The sequence below is a fragment of the Neltuma alba genome, unplaced genomic scaffold (assembly GCF_004799145.2).
Source record: "Neltuma alba isolate B1F8T4 unplaced genomic scaffold, ASM479914v2 tig00011445_pilon, whole genome shotgun sequence".
Lineage (NCBI taxonomy): Eukaryota > Viridiplantae > Streptophyta > Magnoliopsida > Fabales > Fabaceae > Neltuma > Neltuma alba.
The window spans coordinates 64,818-84,172 of NW_021636126.1; the positions used below are offsets into that span (position 1 = coordinate 64,818).

Below are 19,355 nucleotides of genomic sequence, written 5' to 3' on the forward strand. Positions count from 1 at the left end.
TGGTCAAGAATAATTATGGAAAAATAATTCTGAGTCTCAGAAAATTAAGGAAAAATAAGGACAATGTTCCTTGAGAATTATATGGAATTATAAAATTGATTTTATGACCAATTTGCCCTTAGAGAAATTACAAAGGAATTTGAGGGCAATTGAAGCTAATTTAAGGTCTTTATTTGGAAAAGTCCAAATAAATATATTTAAGAAGAATAAAAATCCCACAAAAATTTCTATGATATCCCAAGGAATTATAAGAGATTATGGAATTAAAATAAGACCCTCAAGTGTCCAAGATTTTTTCCAATTCCTCTGATAAGTGGAAAAATCAATAAAGAGAAGGAAATTAGTTTTCCTTTTTATTTAATTATTGAGAAATTAATTTTGAGACAAAGGGGGAAAATTGGAAAGATAAAAATGAGGAGAATAATTTATAGATCTGACAGAAAATAATTACAAGGGCCAGAGTACTGTAATTATAGAAAAGAAGTTAAACCCGGAGTAAAAGTATACCGATAAAGCAAGAAGCAGAGTCTTGCACTTTACATGGCCTACAAGTTGCCATTTGTCAAGCCTTTAATGGATGGTAATTAGAGCTTTCCAAGTGTCAAGCTACCAATGGAGAGGATCTTGACTTTTGAAATTAATTTCAATTGTCATTAAGTTAATTAAAAGGGAAAATGCAAGACTAAGTAGGTACTTGACACTTGGCTTCTCATTAATGTGGGTAGATGGGATATTTTGTGAGCATTAATGAGCTCATCCTCCCCATTTTTCTGATAAAAGTTTCGGCCAAGGAGAGTTAGAGAGGAAAAAGGAAGAGCTTCAAAGGAAAACCAAGAGAAAGGCATCAACTTTGGTCATTCAATCAAGGATTCAAGGTGAGTTCTTAGTTCTAGATGTATTCTTGCCTTGTTTTCCTTCTCTTTTATGGTTGAAAAATCTATCCCCCCTCTCTCTAATGGTTGGCCGAACTGAATAATAAAAGGGGAAGGGTGTTTTGTTCATCACACTTGCTAAGACACAACAACACAAGTTAGATCCTAGTGTTTGCAAGTGATTATAATTGGTTTTGAAGCATTTTTCATGGTTATTTCCTTGAGTGTTATTTTCGGCCAAAGCAAGATCTGAATCCTAAGATATGTTTTTCAAAGTTTTGAGGCTTCCATTGTGTTCAAAATGAAGAATAGTGTAGGATAAACCTAAAGAACAAGTGTTGGAAGCCATAGAATCAAAGTTGCAATTTTTGGGTTTTAAACCCTAAGGGTTCGGCGAAGCTGAAACTGGAAGAGAAAATTTTATTTTGTTAAATCCAAGTAGATATTTGGAATCTACATGAAAAATCATGTGGGGTTGAGTCAAGAGGGAATTTTTAGGGTTTATGAAAACCAACTCTAAAAATTCAAGAACAAAGATGGAAGCTTTAAGGGGTTTAGGAGTTACTTGAGATATGTTATTGATTTTATGAGGAATGGTTGATGATTCTTGCTGCTCTTTTTGTGGATTGCCATATTAGGGTTTGGCACTTGTGGAAGCAAGAAGGAACAACAAGAAAAACAAAAAAGCATTGGATCAAGGTAGTGGGATCTAATTAGCCATTGTTAACTTTGCATTGTTATTTATGGCATGTATGCTTGCTATTATATGGTTGAACTATGATGTTGTGATATGGTTGTTCCTTGCATTTGTTGCCATGGCCTTGCATGTTGAGGTTGCCTATTTATAAAAGATTAGTTCTCCTATGATAGCTAATGTTGAAATGTTTTATAATGATGCATGTTGATGTTTGGTTGATTGATCTTGCTACTGGGATTTCTTAAAATCTCATCCCCAAATATAATCTAATATTTTAGGGCCTGAAACTACTATGAGCAAGCTATAGATTGGAGGCTAAAGTATGGTGTTTTGCCATAAAATTCGTGGACCCTTTTTGGTTATGTATATATTAAACTAACAGTGTTGTAAGCACACTGACACTGCCATATTCGTGTGACTTTTTGATTATGTTCCCGGACGTGTTTAATCACGAAATTTGGTATTATGAAAGATAATGTCCTGAGCTTCAATTTGATAGCTAACACGTTAAAAATGGCCAAGTATACGAATTTTAATGATTTTTCAAAGTTAAATGTCAGAATCTGGGAAAAGGGGTTTTTGGCAAATGGACAGTGTTGCATTTCACAAAAACCTGACGCTTTTTTATATGGAAATGGATCATGAGATTATTTTTCCTTGAAATAGGACTTAAAGAGCTTTAAGTAGAATTTTGAACCACCCCAATTGGATTTTTGTGGAATAAGTTATGAATTTTTGAAATTGGGCCAGAAAAACTGGATTTTTACCTGATGAATAGTAAAAATCCGAAATTTAACGTTTTTAAGGTGAAAATTGAGCCCAAGATCATCCAATATAGTCCAAAGTGGTTTTAAATGAAACCTAAATGGATATAATAGTAAGGTGTGACAGAAAGAGTATCCCTCCTTCTGTATGCATGTTATATCTTGCCATGTGAAATTATTTGTGACAAAAAAAAGGGTATTGGAACATATCCCAGCATTACCGAGTAAGTCAAGACCAAGGAAAGTACCCAAAATGGTGTAAAATTGTGAAATAGGTGAAGGAATAGTTAAGCGTGAGAGGGAGCATGAATTTCTCTCCATTTTCCTCCTTATTTTAATTCAAATTTGATGAGGGGACATGGATGCAATAATGCAAATTGTTGAGGGGCATGTTTGGAAGAAATAAAATTATTTAATTAAAAAAAATATAGGTTTTATCACATGTGTGATTAGGTGTTTTATGATGTGGCTTAATCTAGAAGATGGAAATAAATGAGCAAGACACCTAAGGAGTTTACTTGGCAAAATCACAAGAGATCAAGTGTAAGATGAAGACATATGTTATGGTAAAGGTAAATTAGATTTACCAACCTAAATAGTAAGTCTAGCAGTATAAATGCTTCTTTCTCCCTTCAATTTGTATGTTTGGATGGCCAAGACAGGAAGAGCAAGGGGAGCACAAAATTAACAAGTGAAAAAGGGAGAAGAAGAAGAGCATAAAGTCCTAGGCAAATCTAAGCTTTCAAGACAAGGTAAGGTTATAGTTTTTGATGCAGTTTAAGTTGTTCTTTGTCTTATTGGGCTTGGCTATGGTTTTTGATGAGTTTTGGAAGCATGAAACCCTAAGGAAAGGTGTTGTCCAATATTGATTAAGCCATGAAAAAGATTCATTGATGATATAATCATGTTTAAATGTTAGAAAATAGTAAGAATCAAGCAGTTTTGTGATGAAATTAGAATCAATCCAACTTCTCCTAATTGTATGTAATATTTCTACCAGACATGGGGTATGAGTTAGGGTTAGATTTTGATAATTTTGATGCTTTCAATGTATTTAAGATGAAAAACTATGTGGGATAAAAGTAAGAAAGCAAGTTTGGAAGCATTATAATTAAAAATGGAAACTTTGAACCTAAAAGGGTAATCCCTCGGCCTTAGGTGTTTAAAAGGGATAGAGTTGGATTTTGTTACATTCAAATTCATGTTTAGATTCCTCATGAAAAATTGAGTGGAAATGACTAAGAAAATGATTTTAGAAACCAAGATTAAGAAAGTGAAAAGTTAGGGTTAAAGAGGAAGTAAGTTTAAAAGTAAGGGTTGTTAGTGATTTCCATAGTCTTGATAGATTGGCTATTAATGTGCAATGTGAATTTAGGGTCATAAGGTACCAAGAAAGATGAATGGCAAGGTTGTCCAAGCAATCTTGGTGGCTGGAAGCAAAGCAAACGAGGAGAAAGTTTAAAGGTTTCAAGGTAGCAAACTTATATATTTTGTATAATTGATATGTATGCTTGTGTCTTGATGTTGTTTGATGATGAACGAAAGTATGAATGGTTGAATGTTACTCTACTTCTTGTTAAATTCATGGCCATGTGTGCTTGAAATGTTGAGCATATGAGCATGACATTTTATAAACAAGAAAGTATGTGTAACCAAGCATGTCATGCACTTGTATATATCTTGCATGTCTAAGAGTAATGTTTGCTATTGAGATTCTCCTTAATCTCACCCTTCCTTAGCCAACCATAATGGGTATGTTGAGCATCGAAGAAAGATGCAAGATGTGGATGAAAAGAATAAAGAAAAGAATTAAAGAAATGTATTATGATATTATGCTATATAATGATTCTCCCTGTATGGGATAATTATATAAACATGCCATTTAAGTAATGTAAATATGTGTGATGCTCTTTGCATGTATAATTGAGTATAATGATACATGAGAATGATTTAGGAAAATTTGGAATGACTGTATGCTAAGCAATTATTATTTATATATTATTAATGCAAGTAAAGGGGATAAATTATCTTTAAATAAGTCAGGAATTTGTAATAAAATGGGAGTGAGGCAAACGATTGAATATGCCCATGAAATTTGATATACTTAAAGTACACAACCAGAGCTTTAAAACAAGTAATAGATCACAAGAAATATATTTGTGTGCTAAGAGATATGGTTGCTCAAATTTAGAACAGAAAAGCCGGAAGGTATGGTTTAAACAAATAAATAGTACATTTTCACATAATTAACTGTATGAATTGAGAAGGTATAAGTTTATATTTATATTTTTGTCCTGTAGAGAATTAAAAGAGCTTTAAATGGTGGCTCGAATTGTCTCAGTATGATTTTTTTATAATTAGTTATGAATTTTTAAAATTGGACTAAAAATTTGAAATTTACCAATGAATAGTAACTCAAGAATCAAATTTCAAATTTTCAGGGCTTATTTTATGATTCGCTTGAACCATTACGCTTTCAAACGCGTACTAAAAGGAGTAAATGGAAGTATGTTTCAAGAGTTCTCTCTGAAGGTTCTCTAGAGCTTCATGACTTAGTTTGGTTTGATGCTCTTGGTGGTTTCTTTGGTTTGAATCCTTTCACTGCTAGTTTAACTTTATGGGTTTTCTACTGATTACTTTCCTGTTTGATTTTGTCTAGTTGTTGCTTTCTCGCTACTATTTCAAGATGCTTCTTTCTTCTGGTAATGCAAAACAGATTTCTTATTGTTGGGAACACTTCATATTTCTAAAGGTTCTTGGATATCAAAAGCTTCATGCAGTGAAGTTGCAGTCTCTTGTTAGATTTTACTAGCATCTTAAAGGATCTGATCGGATAGTAAAACATCTTAATAATATCTTTGCAATTTACTTTAGTAATCCTAGTGATTGAAGAGCAATTTTATATCAAGGAACCTGGATGCTTCAAGTTTTTTCTCTTGCAGCATATGAGTGGCAGTCGAATATGGTTTTAGATGATGCTGTCTTCCCCTCAGTTTTAGGTTTGGATTCATTGTTATGGCATCCCTCTTGACTATTACACGTTGAGGGTTGCTAAGTTATTGGTCAATCGGGCTTTTTCCCCCCAAGTTTTATGAATCTTGTATTCTTCATGAAAATGGCCTATGTCTGAAGATTTTTATTGGGTTGAAGGTTCGATTTAATGTCTGTAATCATGCCCACTGGCCACTTCAGTCAGGGAAAAAAGTCGCCCCTTTTGTACTGTTGGAGCACATTAATGAGGCATGTATTAATTGCTTGACAGTGGGCCATGAGTCCAATAAATGTTCAAACCAAGGCTGTGCTATCTGGAAATGGGCTCGCAAAATCTGATCGGGGGACAAAATCATCTCGAATTAATAGTAGAGGCTCAGTTTATTTTTTCTACAGTGGGCTGGGTTACTTTATCAGGCCCATTTTTCACTTATTCAGGATCCAAGCATTTTAATGATGGATTAATGCAAGAAAATGGATCAAACAGTCATGATATCCCTATGGTCTAATCGATCTTCTTCATCAGTCAACACATGTAAGAGGAAATTGTTGGATGGTTGGATTGTTTCTTTAGCTAAAAAGCCTAAGATTAGCAGTAATGGTGACTTCATTGAGAGTTTTATTTCTCTCCAGAATGCTGATGACACTTGTAATTTTGGTGATAAATGCAAACTTGAGTCAATGGGTTACACTGCAGACTTGATTGTCAGCCACATTATAGAGGGTTGATCTTTCCATTTCAAGGTTGTTTTGTTGAGGATTCTGCGAATGGTTTAGAGAGACATCAAGCTCGAGTTTGGACGATGAAGGAAATTGATTGGGTTGTTTCAGATGCTGACGCCTCTTTTTCTCTGGATTTGTAAGAGCCTTTAGCCCAAAACGCTTGTTTGATGGAATGATGGGCTTTATGCATGGGTAGGGCTGCAGTAGCTACTATTTCGGGGCTACTCATTTGCGTTATTTCCTTTCGCTTATTTGTCTTCTATGTATTCTGTTTTGGGTCATGGTGCTGTTGCTTCTGGGTAAGTTCTTTGGTGTTGCTTCTCTTCAGCCTTCTACCATGCACTCTCTCATTATGGCTTTAGTGCCATATCCTCATTATCAACAACTTGGTCCTGAGAAATCTTTTAATAGCATAAATGCTATAGACATCGTGGGCTCCATCTTTTTGCGCGGAGTTCGTGGTGGTGTTAGCATTGGTCCCCTATCGTTCAACAATGGAAGCGAACAAACCCCTACTGGAAATCGGGAAGTTGGTTGGCGCATAGGTCGATGGAGAGGCTGCTGCAATGAGGACTTCAATCTTGCTTGAAGAAGTGTCTTTCTTTCAGTGTGATTCACCGCAAGTGGGTTGTGTTTCTTTTAGTTGGTAGTTTTTAGTTTCTTTTGTCATAATTTGCTTAGCCTTGTTTCTTGTCCTTCTGTTCTGGACCGGCTGAATTGTTTGGTTGATCGGGGATTGGGTCAAAGTTTTCAGATAAGATGGGTTGGCCTTTGATGTCCTGTTTTTATTTTTTTTATTTTAATAAATTTGTCCTAAAATTAAAAAAAAAAAAAAAGTTTTTGAACCTTGTAATAAAGTTGAGCGGAAAAAAATTCTAGTTGTTGAGTTGACATTTGACATCCTGAAAAAAATAGTGACATTAAAATGGAAAGTGCTAAGGTGTAAATTTATTCAAACTTTTCGCAAATACGCATACGGCATCATAACGTTCTCTTAAGACAAAAATAAACACAATTTTTTTTAAACTAAGCAAAAATATCACATCCACTAAATACCTAAATGTCTACTTCATTTTTTTTTTTATTGTGGATCCCATATAGTGTTTAGATGTACATAACATGCCACATCATCTATATTCTAACCACTCGAAACACAACACCTCACTCAAACTTGACCTAACCAGTCAGACACAACACTTCGCTTTAATTTAATCCTTCATGGCATTTACTTAATTTACGTTATTTTATATTTTTTAAATAAAAATCTAATTTGAATACATTTTAATCAATTTCTATTTTCTACCCCCACTTTCTCTGCCCTTTCTTCCTTGTCGGAGCCACTCTTTCTGCCGCACTATATTCCCAACGCCCTTCATTTTCATCCTCATACTTCCTCCCATTTCTTCAGATTTTTCTCTAAACTCCAATACCGAAATTTCAAGGTAGAAATGAATACAAAATCAGCACAAGATCAAATTGACAGATAACTGCCTTCGGATGGTCCTGTTGTTTTATCCTTCAGAAGTTCATCAATGAGCTCAGTGAGGTAAAGCTTCAAATCATTGCCATTTTTCCTGTAAAACATCCCAATCCTATACAGCAAGAGAAGAACACTGAATAAACCAAATGATCGGAAGGAATATAGTGCCCACAAGGAAGAGATATCTAAATTAGACAGACCAAAAAATCACCAATTTTCTGCGGTATTTGTGGCCTCTTTTCCCGGGTTATCATCGTGCTGATTAACATTATAAATATGAGGGTTATTGGGATCCTTAAAACCACAGGAAAGTGCCTCTTGGAACAACAGGACGGGGAAGCAGAAACACAATCACCCTCTTCCCCTGTTGTTTTTAGAGTAGACGTGGAGAGATGTAGGAGGAAAGGAAGTAGACTACGACGTATATTATTATGTCTAATGCGCATTCACGAAAATTTCATAAATAGATTTACACCTTAAAACATAAACATACTATGTCTAAACTTACATGGTACGATTATTTCCTATGAATTTGCTTAAAGGTAGTCGTTTAGCATACTTTCAGCTTGGCTGAATATCATCAACTAATGCTTTCTAAATGACTGTTCATTACTATCAATCAATTGTTTCAAAACTCAGTTCCATATGATATTGGAGCACGTCACATGCTAAGCTTGTGATTCTTCATATTTTTGGCCAAGATCAAATTCAAAACAGGCAGAGACAGTGGATGGATATACTTTGGCTAAAATCAAGGTGTAGCTCATTCCAAATTTGCACATTTAACCGAGGACAAACAATGCTAAAACCATGGCTTTTTATTCATATATCATACAATGACCCGTAATCTCCAGGTTGAATCACTAAAATGCCAACTTTTCCTTTTACTACAAAAGTAACTTACAGTGGCAGTTGAGTTGAATGGTAGAGGACTCCATCCATTGAAGCAACATCTCAATTTCAAACCTTGCAGATTTGGACAAAACACGCGCATACACTAGGAAAGTTTTCATCAATGAGACTCAACCGAGCTTAAATCAAGAGCAGTTGTTACTACAAAAACTAGGTAGCTTGTCACCAAATACATACATATAGATATATGTGTATGTACATACATGTGTGTGTATATGTATGCATCTTTTTTCTGGGCAATAAAGAGAGAGTAACTATGCACTCGTCATTCTTCACTTTCTACTTGTGGCTGGGAAGAGTGGTTGAAAGCATCCGGGTGACAATTCTTGTCAAGGATGTTAAACTTGCATGCTGCCTTTTTCAGGGACAAAAAATTGCGAAGACAATCATCAAAAGCTGCCTGCAGAGTCTGATGGGAAAACCACTGCGGATTTGCAGAAGCTCTTGTGACCAATGTTGCTGAGAGATTGATCTGCCAAAAAGGGCCGTGAAAGGCATGAGCTACAAATGAGGTGGTACAATAAATCATTCAAAATCACAGAAGTAAAATGGGGAAGCAAGAAGATCCTCTGAAGTTTGTGTTCCATAAAGTTCATCAAGTCGTGTGGTTTAGAAAATAGACAATGACATGCTGCGAGTATCTAAAAATTTAAATACAAAGAAAAACATGTATCATTAGAGACTTCACACAACATGGCAGGAAAACTTCAGGGGTCCCGTCTTTATGATAACTAAATTGACAAATTTGATATGAGATTTTAAGCCAATTTATCTACAGTCCCCCAGAACTAGTGATAACACAAGTTCCCTCCCAAAAATAACAAACTCAATATTAGTCCTCTTGGCATCCCTGATTCACTCGACAAGACGACTACCATAAAATCAATTTATTATCTTCAAGGACTTATCCATAGCCCGTCTAATTTTCAGAGTCTAGAGCTAAGGAGACCTAAAAATTCAAGAACCAAACCGCTAATTTATTCATAAAAAATTTAAGATTGAGATAGCACTTACTGATGTACATATATTTTTATGACATTAAGTGTAGCTATATTAATTTATAGCAGCTTCACCAAATATGCTCATCATATTTACTATTCTACTCTCTTCTAATCATATCTTCAAAGAATTTCTTTCCTCCGAGTAGTAGATCTGAACATGATAGATGAATCGCCAAAATTTTGTCAAAACTAAAAATCTAGAGAAATGCGAAACAAAACAAGAGCTGATCAACTCAAGCAGTTAGCAGATAAAATGTTTTCCTTTTTCTTTGTAGTCCATACTCCATAACATTTGTGGAGTAAAATTCCAAAAAATTTGCTTTATCTTAAGCCAAAGTATTTTCAAGTTTCTATAGTAAACTTCACTAACCATAATCTAACTCGCACCGACAAAATAGATTTGCAACCTCATTGACCCCAGCCTATGGAAATAGATGACGGGCACAAAAAAATAAAACAGGACTTTAACATTTTATTGGACCAAATACAAGTATAAAACTACTTGCAATAGCAAGTTAATCTTTTCTACTTCTATAACCTCTTGAAGGACCAAGTTTTGTTTGATAAGATCAAGCTCAGATATTCCGAATTACAAAATTCAAATGGACAATATATTCCTATTTTTATAAATACATTTAGAATAATGCCTCATCTACATCATGGCTAGCAGCTTTTAGAGTCCAAAATGCAGTGATTTAATATCCTCTTTGAAGGTATTATTTTGCCAGTAAAATGTGCCCAGCATTTATATATATATATATATATATATATATAAAGTCTTGCTCATTGTGGAAAGTACAATTGATAAGAAAGAAGAAGAGAATAGGATAGGGATAGGGAAAGCAAAGAGAAAGAGAGAACTGAAGGAACTAGAGAAAGTTTCAGAGAGAGCATCAAAAGAAAGAGATGACTGAATAGTGCTATTCACATTACTTCACAAATCTGAATACATCAGATTAGGATAGACCTGCTTATAATCCTAACTAAGGTACAGGTACAGAAAACTACGAATGGCCCTTCCTAACGGCTGGTTTAATAACAGCCATAACTAACTTTTATGTTCTAATCAACATAAGTTATAAATAAAAATCAAGTATGAGCTGAGCCATATTTCCATCCTCAACGGCTCCTCACTCAAATCACTATGCTATGAATAGTGATGACTAATTGAACAGTCTCAGCTCATTTTTTGGGCTGCGTGCATTTTTTTTTTTTGGGGTGTAACAGAGTAGAGTAAATAAGTCCTTTCATCTGTCATATTTTTCAACTTTCATAAGTTAAGAGTGTGTCAATTGTTTTCAGCCTACTACACTTACCTATCTTAAATTTTTTCCCTATTCAAATTCAAAATTTAAACTTTATTGATTTTCTTCTTTGCCCCTCATTTTATCCTTTTCTTCACCAAACCTGATGGAGAGGGTCAGAAAATTTTCTGGAAGCTTCATCCATACAACAACCATTGGAGAAGCTTTGGAGGGTCGGGTGTGCATTGAAATTGGACTGGAGGAGAAGAAAAGAAGCAGACAACAAGGAAGAAGGGAGAAGCCAACCATGTAATGATGATTGAAGATGGAGGGCACCGATGGTGATTGATCAAAGGCATGGAGTCGGAGGTTTGTGGTTTTGGCCATGGGGAAGTTGCGAGATCTGGTTTTAGGTGAGAGTGTTGCTGGCCTGTTCCTCTGGTTCAAAGTTGCCTTGTTTGAAAGTGGAAGAGGGTAAGGTCTCCGATGAAGATGATGATGTTGAGGAGGTGAGTTGTGGTAAGAGGTATGAAGGTCGCAACTTCTTCACACTATGGGGCACTTAAGCATAAGCATCTACATTCTACATTTTGTTTTTTTTCTGAAGGTGGACTGAGGTTTAGGCTTATGTCAAATATGTTTATGTGGTTCAACATACAAGGTTAAGCTAAAAGGAGTCATTTATAGCATCAATGAGCACAAATAATACATTGTCATGTGCTTTGCTTAACAATATTACAACAGCAAAGTGAAATGAATATATCATTAGTGTAAACCATAATGTGGATAGTGCGCAAGTTAAGAAATGACAGCACAGGACTTTGTGATTGGGTTGTGATGGAAAATTGATAAGAAATATTGGGAATGGCATGGAATCAGATTATGCATTGAAGGCAAATATGGTTTCTGTTCAGGAGACAGGAGGCAATAGGCAGCTCTTAGCATACCCAAACTTGTATTTCGTACATTTAATCACTAAATTTAGGAGCTTGTACACTTGTGACTGTATAAAATGCTAATTAGTTAAGTTGAATGAAAAACTCTGGTTATTATTATAGCTAATTTAGTTGGATCATTTGATCTCTTTGTATATAGTTCACCTTGAATGTCTTCATCTCTTTGTACATTTGATGATAAAGTTTTATTTTAAGGAAGAAATCATAAGGTTATTGAGTTGATAAGTTGAGATTTAAAGAAGTCAATGCCTCACGCACATCACCCGGGGAAGCATACTAGTTATAATCATATAACATTGTGCCAATTTGAAGATCAATAAAAAAATTACAAAGAAAATTTAGAGTATTCCAATGTCATTGCTAGCCTAAGCAAACTTGTGGTAAACAAAAGGAAAAAAAATTGCAAGATGAATCACAAACCAAAAGAAGCTAGTAGAAAAGTTTGTTTGCAAAAGAATTTATAAACAAAAAAAGATCATTGCTACCAAATTAAACTTAATAAGGGTAGAAGACCTAAGTCCAAATTGAGATAACTGAAATGTTTTAGTGAAACTGTCATCATACCGATTGTGAGGTCTTCAGCCCCAGAGCTTTGACAAGTGGCAATATGCAAAACCTTTTGGCCGGAAAAGAAGAAAATAAAAATGATTAAGTATAGAACAAACTTCACATCACTCTGCTCCTGATACAAAGAAAATGTAAAGTTTGGATTGTTTATTCCTCAATCAAGCAGGGCAGTGTCATGATTAAAACTTAAGTCCTTTTCTAAGCTGCTCTGTGTCAGTTTCCTCAGCAAGGATTCAATACACAATGAAACAAGAAAAGAACTTACATTCCTCGGCCACCCTCAAGTGCTTCCTCTGATGGATCTTTCCATTCATCAATTCTGTAGGACAACACTCAGTATCACAGTATTATTTTTCATTAGGTATGGCACAAGGCAACAGTAAGAGAGAATAGGAGATAAGACTTACACCCAACCATAGCGTCGGTCAAACAAAAGCCGCTTAGAGGACTGCTTATAGAGGTTTGAAGCAGAGGATGTGGAGTTTGTTGATTCCTCCATACCAGACTTGTCGGGTTTACTGTCTCTGTGAGAAGCTCCAAATAACAAAGAAGATCCTGGGTAATAGGAAAAGAAGGTTACTAATATGCTACCAGAACTTCTTTACTAGTTTGAGTGGATTAAAGAAATTAGTTAAATTAGTTATTTGTTACAAATATAAGTTGATTTTCTTAAAGTACTCTTTTTAATCATCAGCACCCTTGAATGGAAACCCTTTGACAAGTGTAATCAATAGGGATATTTAAGAGAGTAAATTACAAATTTAGGGGATAAAATGGATTGAGATTTTATATTTAAAACCAAATCAAACTCCCAACTCGCTCTTGTTTTCGAAGGTAATATCTAATAGGGACAGGTAGTGATAAGTTCTGAGTTCACAAGTACTTTATTCCCAAAATTTAAAAAGCTCTCTTACCTTAGTTCCTGAATTCGTAGTTGTGCTTGAGCAAGGCCCTGTAAATATTTAACTTAATGCAAATTAATCCTCATGTCAAGTGCCACATAGTTGTTCAAACATGATAGCCTATGCCACGTCCTTAGCTAATGGATGCCTTTGGGATTTTATAACTATTCATAAAACAGTGAAAATTGCTAATTTAGATCTTTACAGGCCATTGAGACCTTCATATGCCAATTGGAATGACCAATGACCAATGGCAGCAACCTTTCGAGGGTAGCCATATGGCACTTGATAGAAGGACAAAGTTGCAATGATTTAAATAACTTCAGGGCTCAAAGAAAATTTTGGGGATAAAAGCTAAATGAATAGATAAATTCATGGCCGATTTGTTAGTTTATTGATGCTAGATTAGTTTAATATCCAATATTTATGGAAAATGTAAACTATTTCCAATACACTTTATGTATTTTATCTTTAGTTCAGAATAACTATTCAAATCATGTGAAGCATAAAACAACACTTGTGATAGAAAAATAAATGAAAAAAGTCAAGCTTATTTCAGCTAAGTTGACAACAAAAATATGCAGGGTGGTGTGAGATGTGAGTGTATTAAAAAACATCAGTTGCATTAAAAGATTAACATAACTTTTGCAAGACAGTAAGATACAAAAATGTATATATCCTTTTATCTTAATCAAATGAATGAAATATTTGAATTCTATAAACCTAAATATGGTTTTTACATCTCTTTTTTTTTTTTTTTTTTTTTTTTTTTTTAAAAACCTGTAACTAAACATAAGGCATTTTGCCCAACCAAATTTAGACTAATACATATATATTTATATATAAAACCATGTTCAAGTGACCTGGATGCAAGACAGGGAAGGGAAGGGGAAAGAAACAGGAATGGAGGGAGAAATAGAGTTCTAGAGGTGAACAAAAGCTTTTGAACTTTATCCAATATCTCAGCCAGGCCAAGGAGATGAGAGAACCTTAGGACTATTTATAGAGCCCTAGATATAAGTACAACAACAAAAACAAGCCATAGCCCTACACAGAATAATTCCTAAAAGATAAAATAAAACAACTAAATCCTGGATACCTTAGCTTCATTCTAAAATAAAGAAAAATAACTTTAATAGATGGCATAAATTCTAAATTCTAAAATTAAAACTAAAACACAGATTCCCACCAACCTTGATCTTTAGATTGCTAATGTAGCATTGAACTAAATCTGGACCAAAAATGTTGCAGGGAAGCATTGAACATGAGAAGCTTAATTACAGTAAATTATGCAGAAGAAAGAAAATCCCTTAGTTCTGCTATTATTGAAGCAGCTAATCCAAAATTGAGTCCAAAATATAATCAAATCTCATAAGCATTATATTATCAAATAATCAAAGGTCAATATTCATTACTCTATATATCTGACTTCAACAGCAATTTCTATTTCAGGAAATCTGACTAGAGATGTGGATTGACAATGATCAATCTTCCTAAAAACATCCTTCGCTTTGATAAATATCAACCTTTTCTTTTTCTTCCTCTCAGCATCAAGTGTTTTCAGATACAAATTCACAAAAATCCAACGCTAATACAAAAGTCTACTTTCTTAACACCAGTTTCAGAAAAACCCCCACTCAAAAAGAAAAGCCGTTGCACCAATAAATTTCAAACCACCAAAATGCATCATCTCTTCATCGTTCCCAATTATCCAATAACCCAAAGCTTTTCACACGTCCTTGAATTAAACTAAAAATGAACTATGATAGTCCTAACATTTAACACTCTGATTCACTTGATCCATGCATTTGACTCACATTTATTTAGCACCTCAATTACTAAACCAGAACCTTTTGCATCCTCACAATTCCCAATTCAAACAAAGGGTATCGAATCAAATAAATTTCCAAATAGTTTCATTTACCACTTCTAACAAGGAGAAGCATAACATTTCAAATTTTCAATCAACCAAGGATCCACCTTCTTTTAAATGCAATGTTCTTAACCTATTCTTTTTCTCTCACAATTTTTCAAAAAAATCCCAAAGAAAAAGATACTTTCCGCAGAGTTCATAACAGTAATAAGCAGAAAAACAAAATTACAAGTTCCCCCAATTATCTATCAATGTGGTGCACAAGGAAGAGGTTTCTGCCTTCTATGCAGGTTTGCTCAAAATCAGAACGCCGGTCACCAAAATTATATCGCTCTTGCCATAGTTTTGCCACATATCTTAAACAAGCAAACTACCACCACAAAATTTCAGAACAAAAACCCATGAAATTTGTATTAGACTTGAGATTTTACCTTACTTACATGTTTCCCTTGCTTCTTTACTTCATCGCCCACCAAAACTTCTCCCATTTTATCCTCAACATTCCACCGTGAACAACAAACATTTTCCCATAAGTATTCTAAACAGAGACAGCTCAAATCCAAGCCATAAAAATCCCAAAAATGTAAACCGAAGAAGGACAAAGATGCCTCCCAAAAATCGCTCTCCTTTTATCCTCACAAATTTCGCTCAGCTTCTTCAATCCCCTCGGCTTCTTTTCAGCCAAGCAAGCACAAGCTCTCCCAAATCAGAAAATAATATGCCAAGATAGAAGATAATTAAGAAAAGAACATATTCAGAAGCGATACCGTAGAGTTTTGTTGCGGTTTAGGATGTCCAAATCTCTCCAACCAGTCGTCGAGCTCACTCCCTTTGTCTTCCCTCGGCTTCAGCAAGCAAGAGGATAGAACGGCACTGGGTCGTGGGCAGAACGTCAAATAGAGAACTGGACGCCGTACCCGTTCGATTCACGGACCAACTGATTAGTGGTTGTTTAATTGTTAAGATTTGAACTTATTCTGACATTTGTTGAAATTAGCGTGTGCGGCCCTCCGCCACGCGCAAAAAGAACATAGGATAGCAGCTAGAAAAGTTGTTTACTTTTAATTTAATTGGATAAAAGTTTGTTTAGCCACAAAATTCGAGCTCCGTCACATCTAATATCCCTCAATACTAAATACTTGTGCCAGCAAAAAACTTGATAAATAATTTATATACGCTATATTTGGTTTTTAATATAAGAATTAATTGACTAATTTAATAATTTTAATTTGTAAAATTACTAAAATGGGTATGAGTTTTAAAAAATAATTAAAAATAAATTTACATGATATAATGAATTTTATAAGTTTAGTTTGTAAAATTACTAAAATGGGTTTCAGTTTATTAAATAATAAAAAATGATTAAAAAATAAATTTACATAATACAGTGGATTTAAATTATTTTAATATAAAGAAGTGAAATTTAATGGCTAAAACATGTTTTAAAACATTAGAGATATCATAAAAAATTATTGCAAATATAAAGAAAAACATAGTTTCAATGGATAAAATATTTTTCAATTAAAATTCATTGTATTGTGATAAGGTTAAAAGAAATAATATTACATAATCAATTAACTAATAAGCTGTGAACAATTTTGTCTCTGATTGTATCACAGACGCAATTCATATGCGATGAAGACTATGGTGTTATATTTGAAGATGATGCATGACCAGCTTTAATGATCATCTTTCCTAACTATAGCATCATTTTCAGCTTCTAGGCAATAGTTGTCGGAGCTCGAATGTCTCCTTATGATGTTATGAATGGCCATTATTATACAAATCATGTACACTTGTGTTTAAAACTCGTAACTATACATATTTCATAAGATTTGAAATCTATTCTTCCAGACTCCAAATGCTCTTTCTATTATGCACTCTAAACTGGGATGATAATAATTGAAGGCTTCATTACTATTTTGAAATCCTACTTGTTGTCAAAAGTCTAGAAGACGATAGTGCTCAGATCTGTATGAACTAAGATATCCATTTGGTGTTGGATATTCCGTATTGACCAAGTAATATTTCCCTAATGATTCATAAAACTATTGTGACGTTGTGAAATTAAATGAAATATAAAATAATTAAAAATTAGCTTAGTTGAAAGTTATAAATATATGCCTGGAGGTGGATGAGATAAATTTAGAGACGAATTTGTGATTGCAGTTTCAAACACACAAGCATCATGTGCAGATCCCTCCCATCCTACCAACACAAAAGTGAAACATATATCCCAGTCACATACAACCATGACATTTTGTGACAGAATTCTCTTTCTACCAATAAATTTGTCTCGCTTTGTAACTGGGACCACATATTGTATATGAGTGTTATTAATTGCTCATTTACATTTTTAAAAAATGGATAATACCATGAATTTTGTGCAATTTTTCTATAAGGTTCGTGAAATATAGGATCTAGGGGCCGGATAATTTCCCTTAATAGATTAAGGCAAGCTTGTAGTACATTGTGAAGCTACCTACTTACAATTTCCCCTAAATGTTAAAATCACTCCTAGATCATCCTATTACATTGTCCATATGCAATCATGTTTAAAAACATAGCTACCATTTCTTTAATACTTACGTATTTAGACTACTATAAGCCATGCTCCACCAATTTAGCACATAACAGGTTGAAAACATATTTATCCACTCTGAACATTTCATGACATCCTAATCATCGATCATGACCTGCCAAAATGCCTTGCACCCATAAATTCCCTATATGATCACTAGTTCTATAGGACAGTTTACACATGTACATTTGACACTAATGACCTACTAATGCACCTACTGCTTGATATTGTGTCAATTCATTATTTATAATGGACAACTATATAGAATGATCTTCTTGATCCCCTTCATTCCACTATGAGTCATTATTCCAATTCACCAATATTTATTCCACGATGAGTCATCATTCCAATTGGCTATTATATGATGTTTCTTGTAACTGGGGTGAGAAGAAAGCATAAACATTGTAAATGGTAAATAAATATATTCCATACTATAAACAGACAAACCAAACTCACAAATAAGAAGTCAAAATTATCACACTCATATTACATACATATTAAGTTCCTAGAACAGACAACATTAGTTCATGTTAAAACAGTACAATTGCGAAGATTAAATTATTAAGGCTTAAACTAGTGGTCCATTCAATGTGTCTGGGTCCCGGTATCAACTGCCTAAACAACTTGTGTTTATCATTCATAAGTGATATATACACTTCCCTAGCCCACCTCCACTAGGAAATCATTTTAACACATTTATAATATAGTTCATTGTCATCATTAAGCTTCTTAATGTTGGCTAGGTGTGTCAAAACCTTGTTAACAGAATGGGGATTGTTGTTCAATATTGTTACTTGCTGCTCATAAGCAGATGCTATAACACTAAGCCTATTAGCAATTTCTCTAGAGGTAGCAACTTTTTTATTCTTTTTCTTATTAGAAGACTCACTCTTCTTCTTCTTTCCATAGCTTCTTGAACCACTTAGTCTACTAGCTACAGGGATGTTTAAGTTACAACCAGCCAAGTAATTTGTTAGTCCTACACTAGCTATTGGTGTGACACCAAAATGTTCATCTTTACTATCTCTTGACCTTTCTTCTTGTTCTAGCCTAACTCTATAAACATTGTCCTCGCCTTTTGTGTCAGTTTTCCCTCTGTGGTAGATGGTACATCTGTAGAAACCAAAACATCTTTGAATATTTTCATCAAGTTAGATGCAAACATCAACCCTTGATGTCTAAACTGAAATTTAGGTTTAGTTTCATAGAATTAGCCACAATCAAGCTTTGTCTAAACCAAATTAAAACTTAAGGAACACAAATAGTTACCAATAGTTTTCATTGTTGTTACTCATCGAAGGCAAACACAGTAATTGTGGCAGCATCATACCCTATGCCACTCTCTCCACACATCAATAACTCCCATAACTTCCAATCTTTCCTCAATATATTGAATCTATTTTTTAGTTATTTCTTATCATAAGATTTCCCACTCTTTTCATTAAATATCTTTGTGATATTGTCCTAAATAGGCTTTGTGAATAATGTGTCTTGTCGTTCCTTTTCAATATTTGGTCAACATAGGTATCGATAAAAATTTTAGTGGTATAAGCATATCCCATATCACTTTTCCTTTATCTTGATTTGTTTTTCTATGAAAAATAATAGGAATAAGACTAATTCAAGCAAGCAAAGCACAAAAAATATTTACATAAAATTCACATATCACAACACAAGGGATGTTGCAAATTTCTATATAATGCAGAATCAATTACCTTATAGTTGAGATATTGTTATAGCAATATTACCATCCCATAAACTCCATAATAATCAATTTGATGAAATCGAAAGC

The 19,355-nt window shown here is 34.1% G+C and overlaps 1 protein-coding gene across 4 annotated transcripts; it reads right to left on the minus strand.

Annotated features, from left to right (window-relative positions):
• Positions 1-8,321: 8,321 nt before the first annotated feature.
• On the minus strand, positions 8,322-18,465 carry LOC114713683 (uncharacterized). Of its 4 annotated transcripts, none has more exons than XM_028898353.1 (6): positions 18,453-18,465; positions 13,122-13,853; positions 12,615-12,762; positions 12,473-12,526; positions 12,205-12,256; positions 8,322-8,911 (listed from the first exon to the last, which is right to left on the minus strand). In XM_028898353.1, the coding sequence occupies exons 3-6, from the start codon at positions 12,704-12,706 to the stop codon at positions 8,705-8,707; spliced, it is 405 nt and encodes a 134-aa protein (XP_028754186.1). In that variant the 5' UTR covers positions 12,707-12,762; positions 13,122-13,853; positions 18,453-18,465; the 3' UTR covers positions 8,322-8,704. The 4 variants fall into 4 exon arrangements, with proteins under 4 accessions (XP_028754186.1, XP_028754188.1, XP_028754187.1 ...); XM_028898355.1 differs by lacking the exon at positions 18,453-18,465 and adding an exon at positions 15,750-15,906 and having other exon boundaries at positions 13,122-13,159; XM_028898354.1 differs by lacking the exon at positions 18,453-18,465 and adding an exon at positions 15,750-15,906 and having other exon boundaries at positions 13,122-13,273.
• Positions 18,466-19,355: the final 890 nt, after the last annotated feature.

What these genes read in the sequence shown, in the direction of transcription:
- LOC114713683 (XM_028898353.1), bottom strand. Translation starts at nt 12,706, where the DNA reads ATGGAGGAATCAACAAACTCCACATCCTCTGCTTCAAACCTCTATAAG. An exon ending in GACCGACGCTATGGTTGGGT is followed by an intron (nt 12,527 to 12,614) that starts GTAAGTCTTATC and finishes GTTGTCCTACAG; the next exon opens with AATTGATGAATGGAAAGATC. An exon ending in GGCTGAAGACCTCACAATCG is followed by an intron (nt 8,912 to 12,204) that starts GTATGATGACAG and finishes CCTTTTTGGCAG; the next exon opens with ATCAATCTCTCAGCAACATT.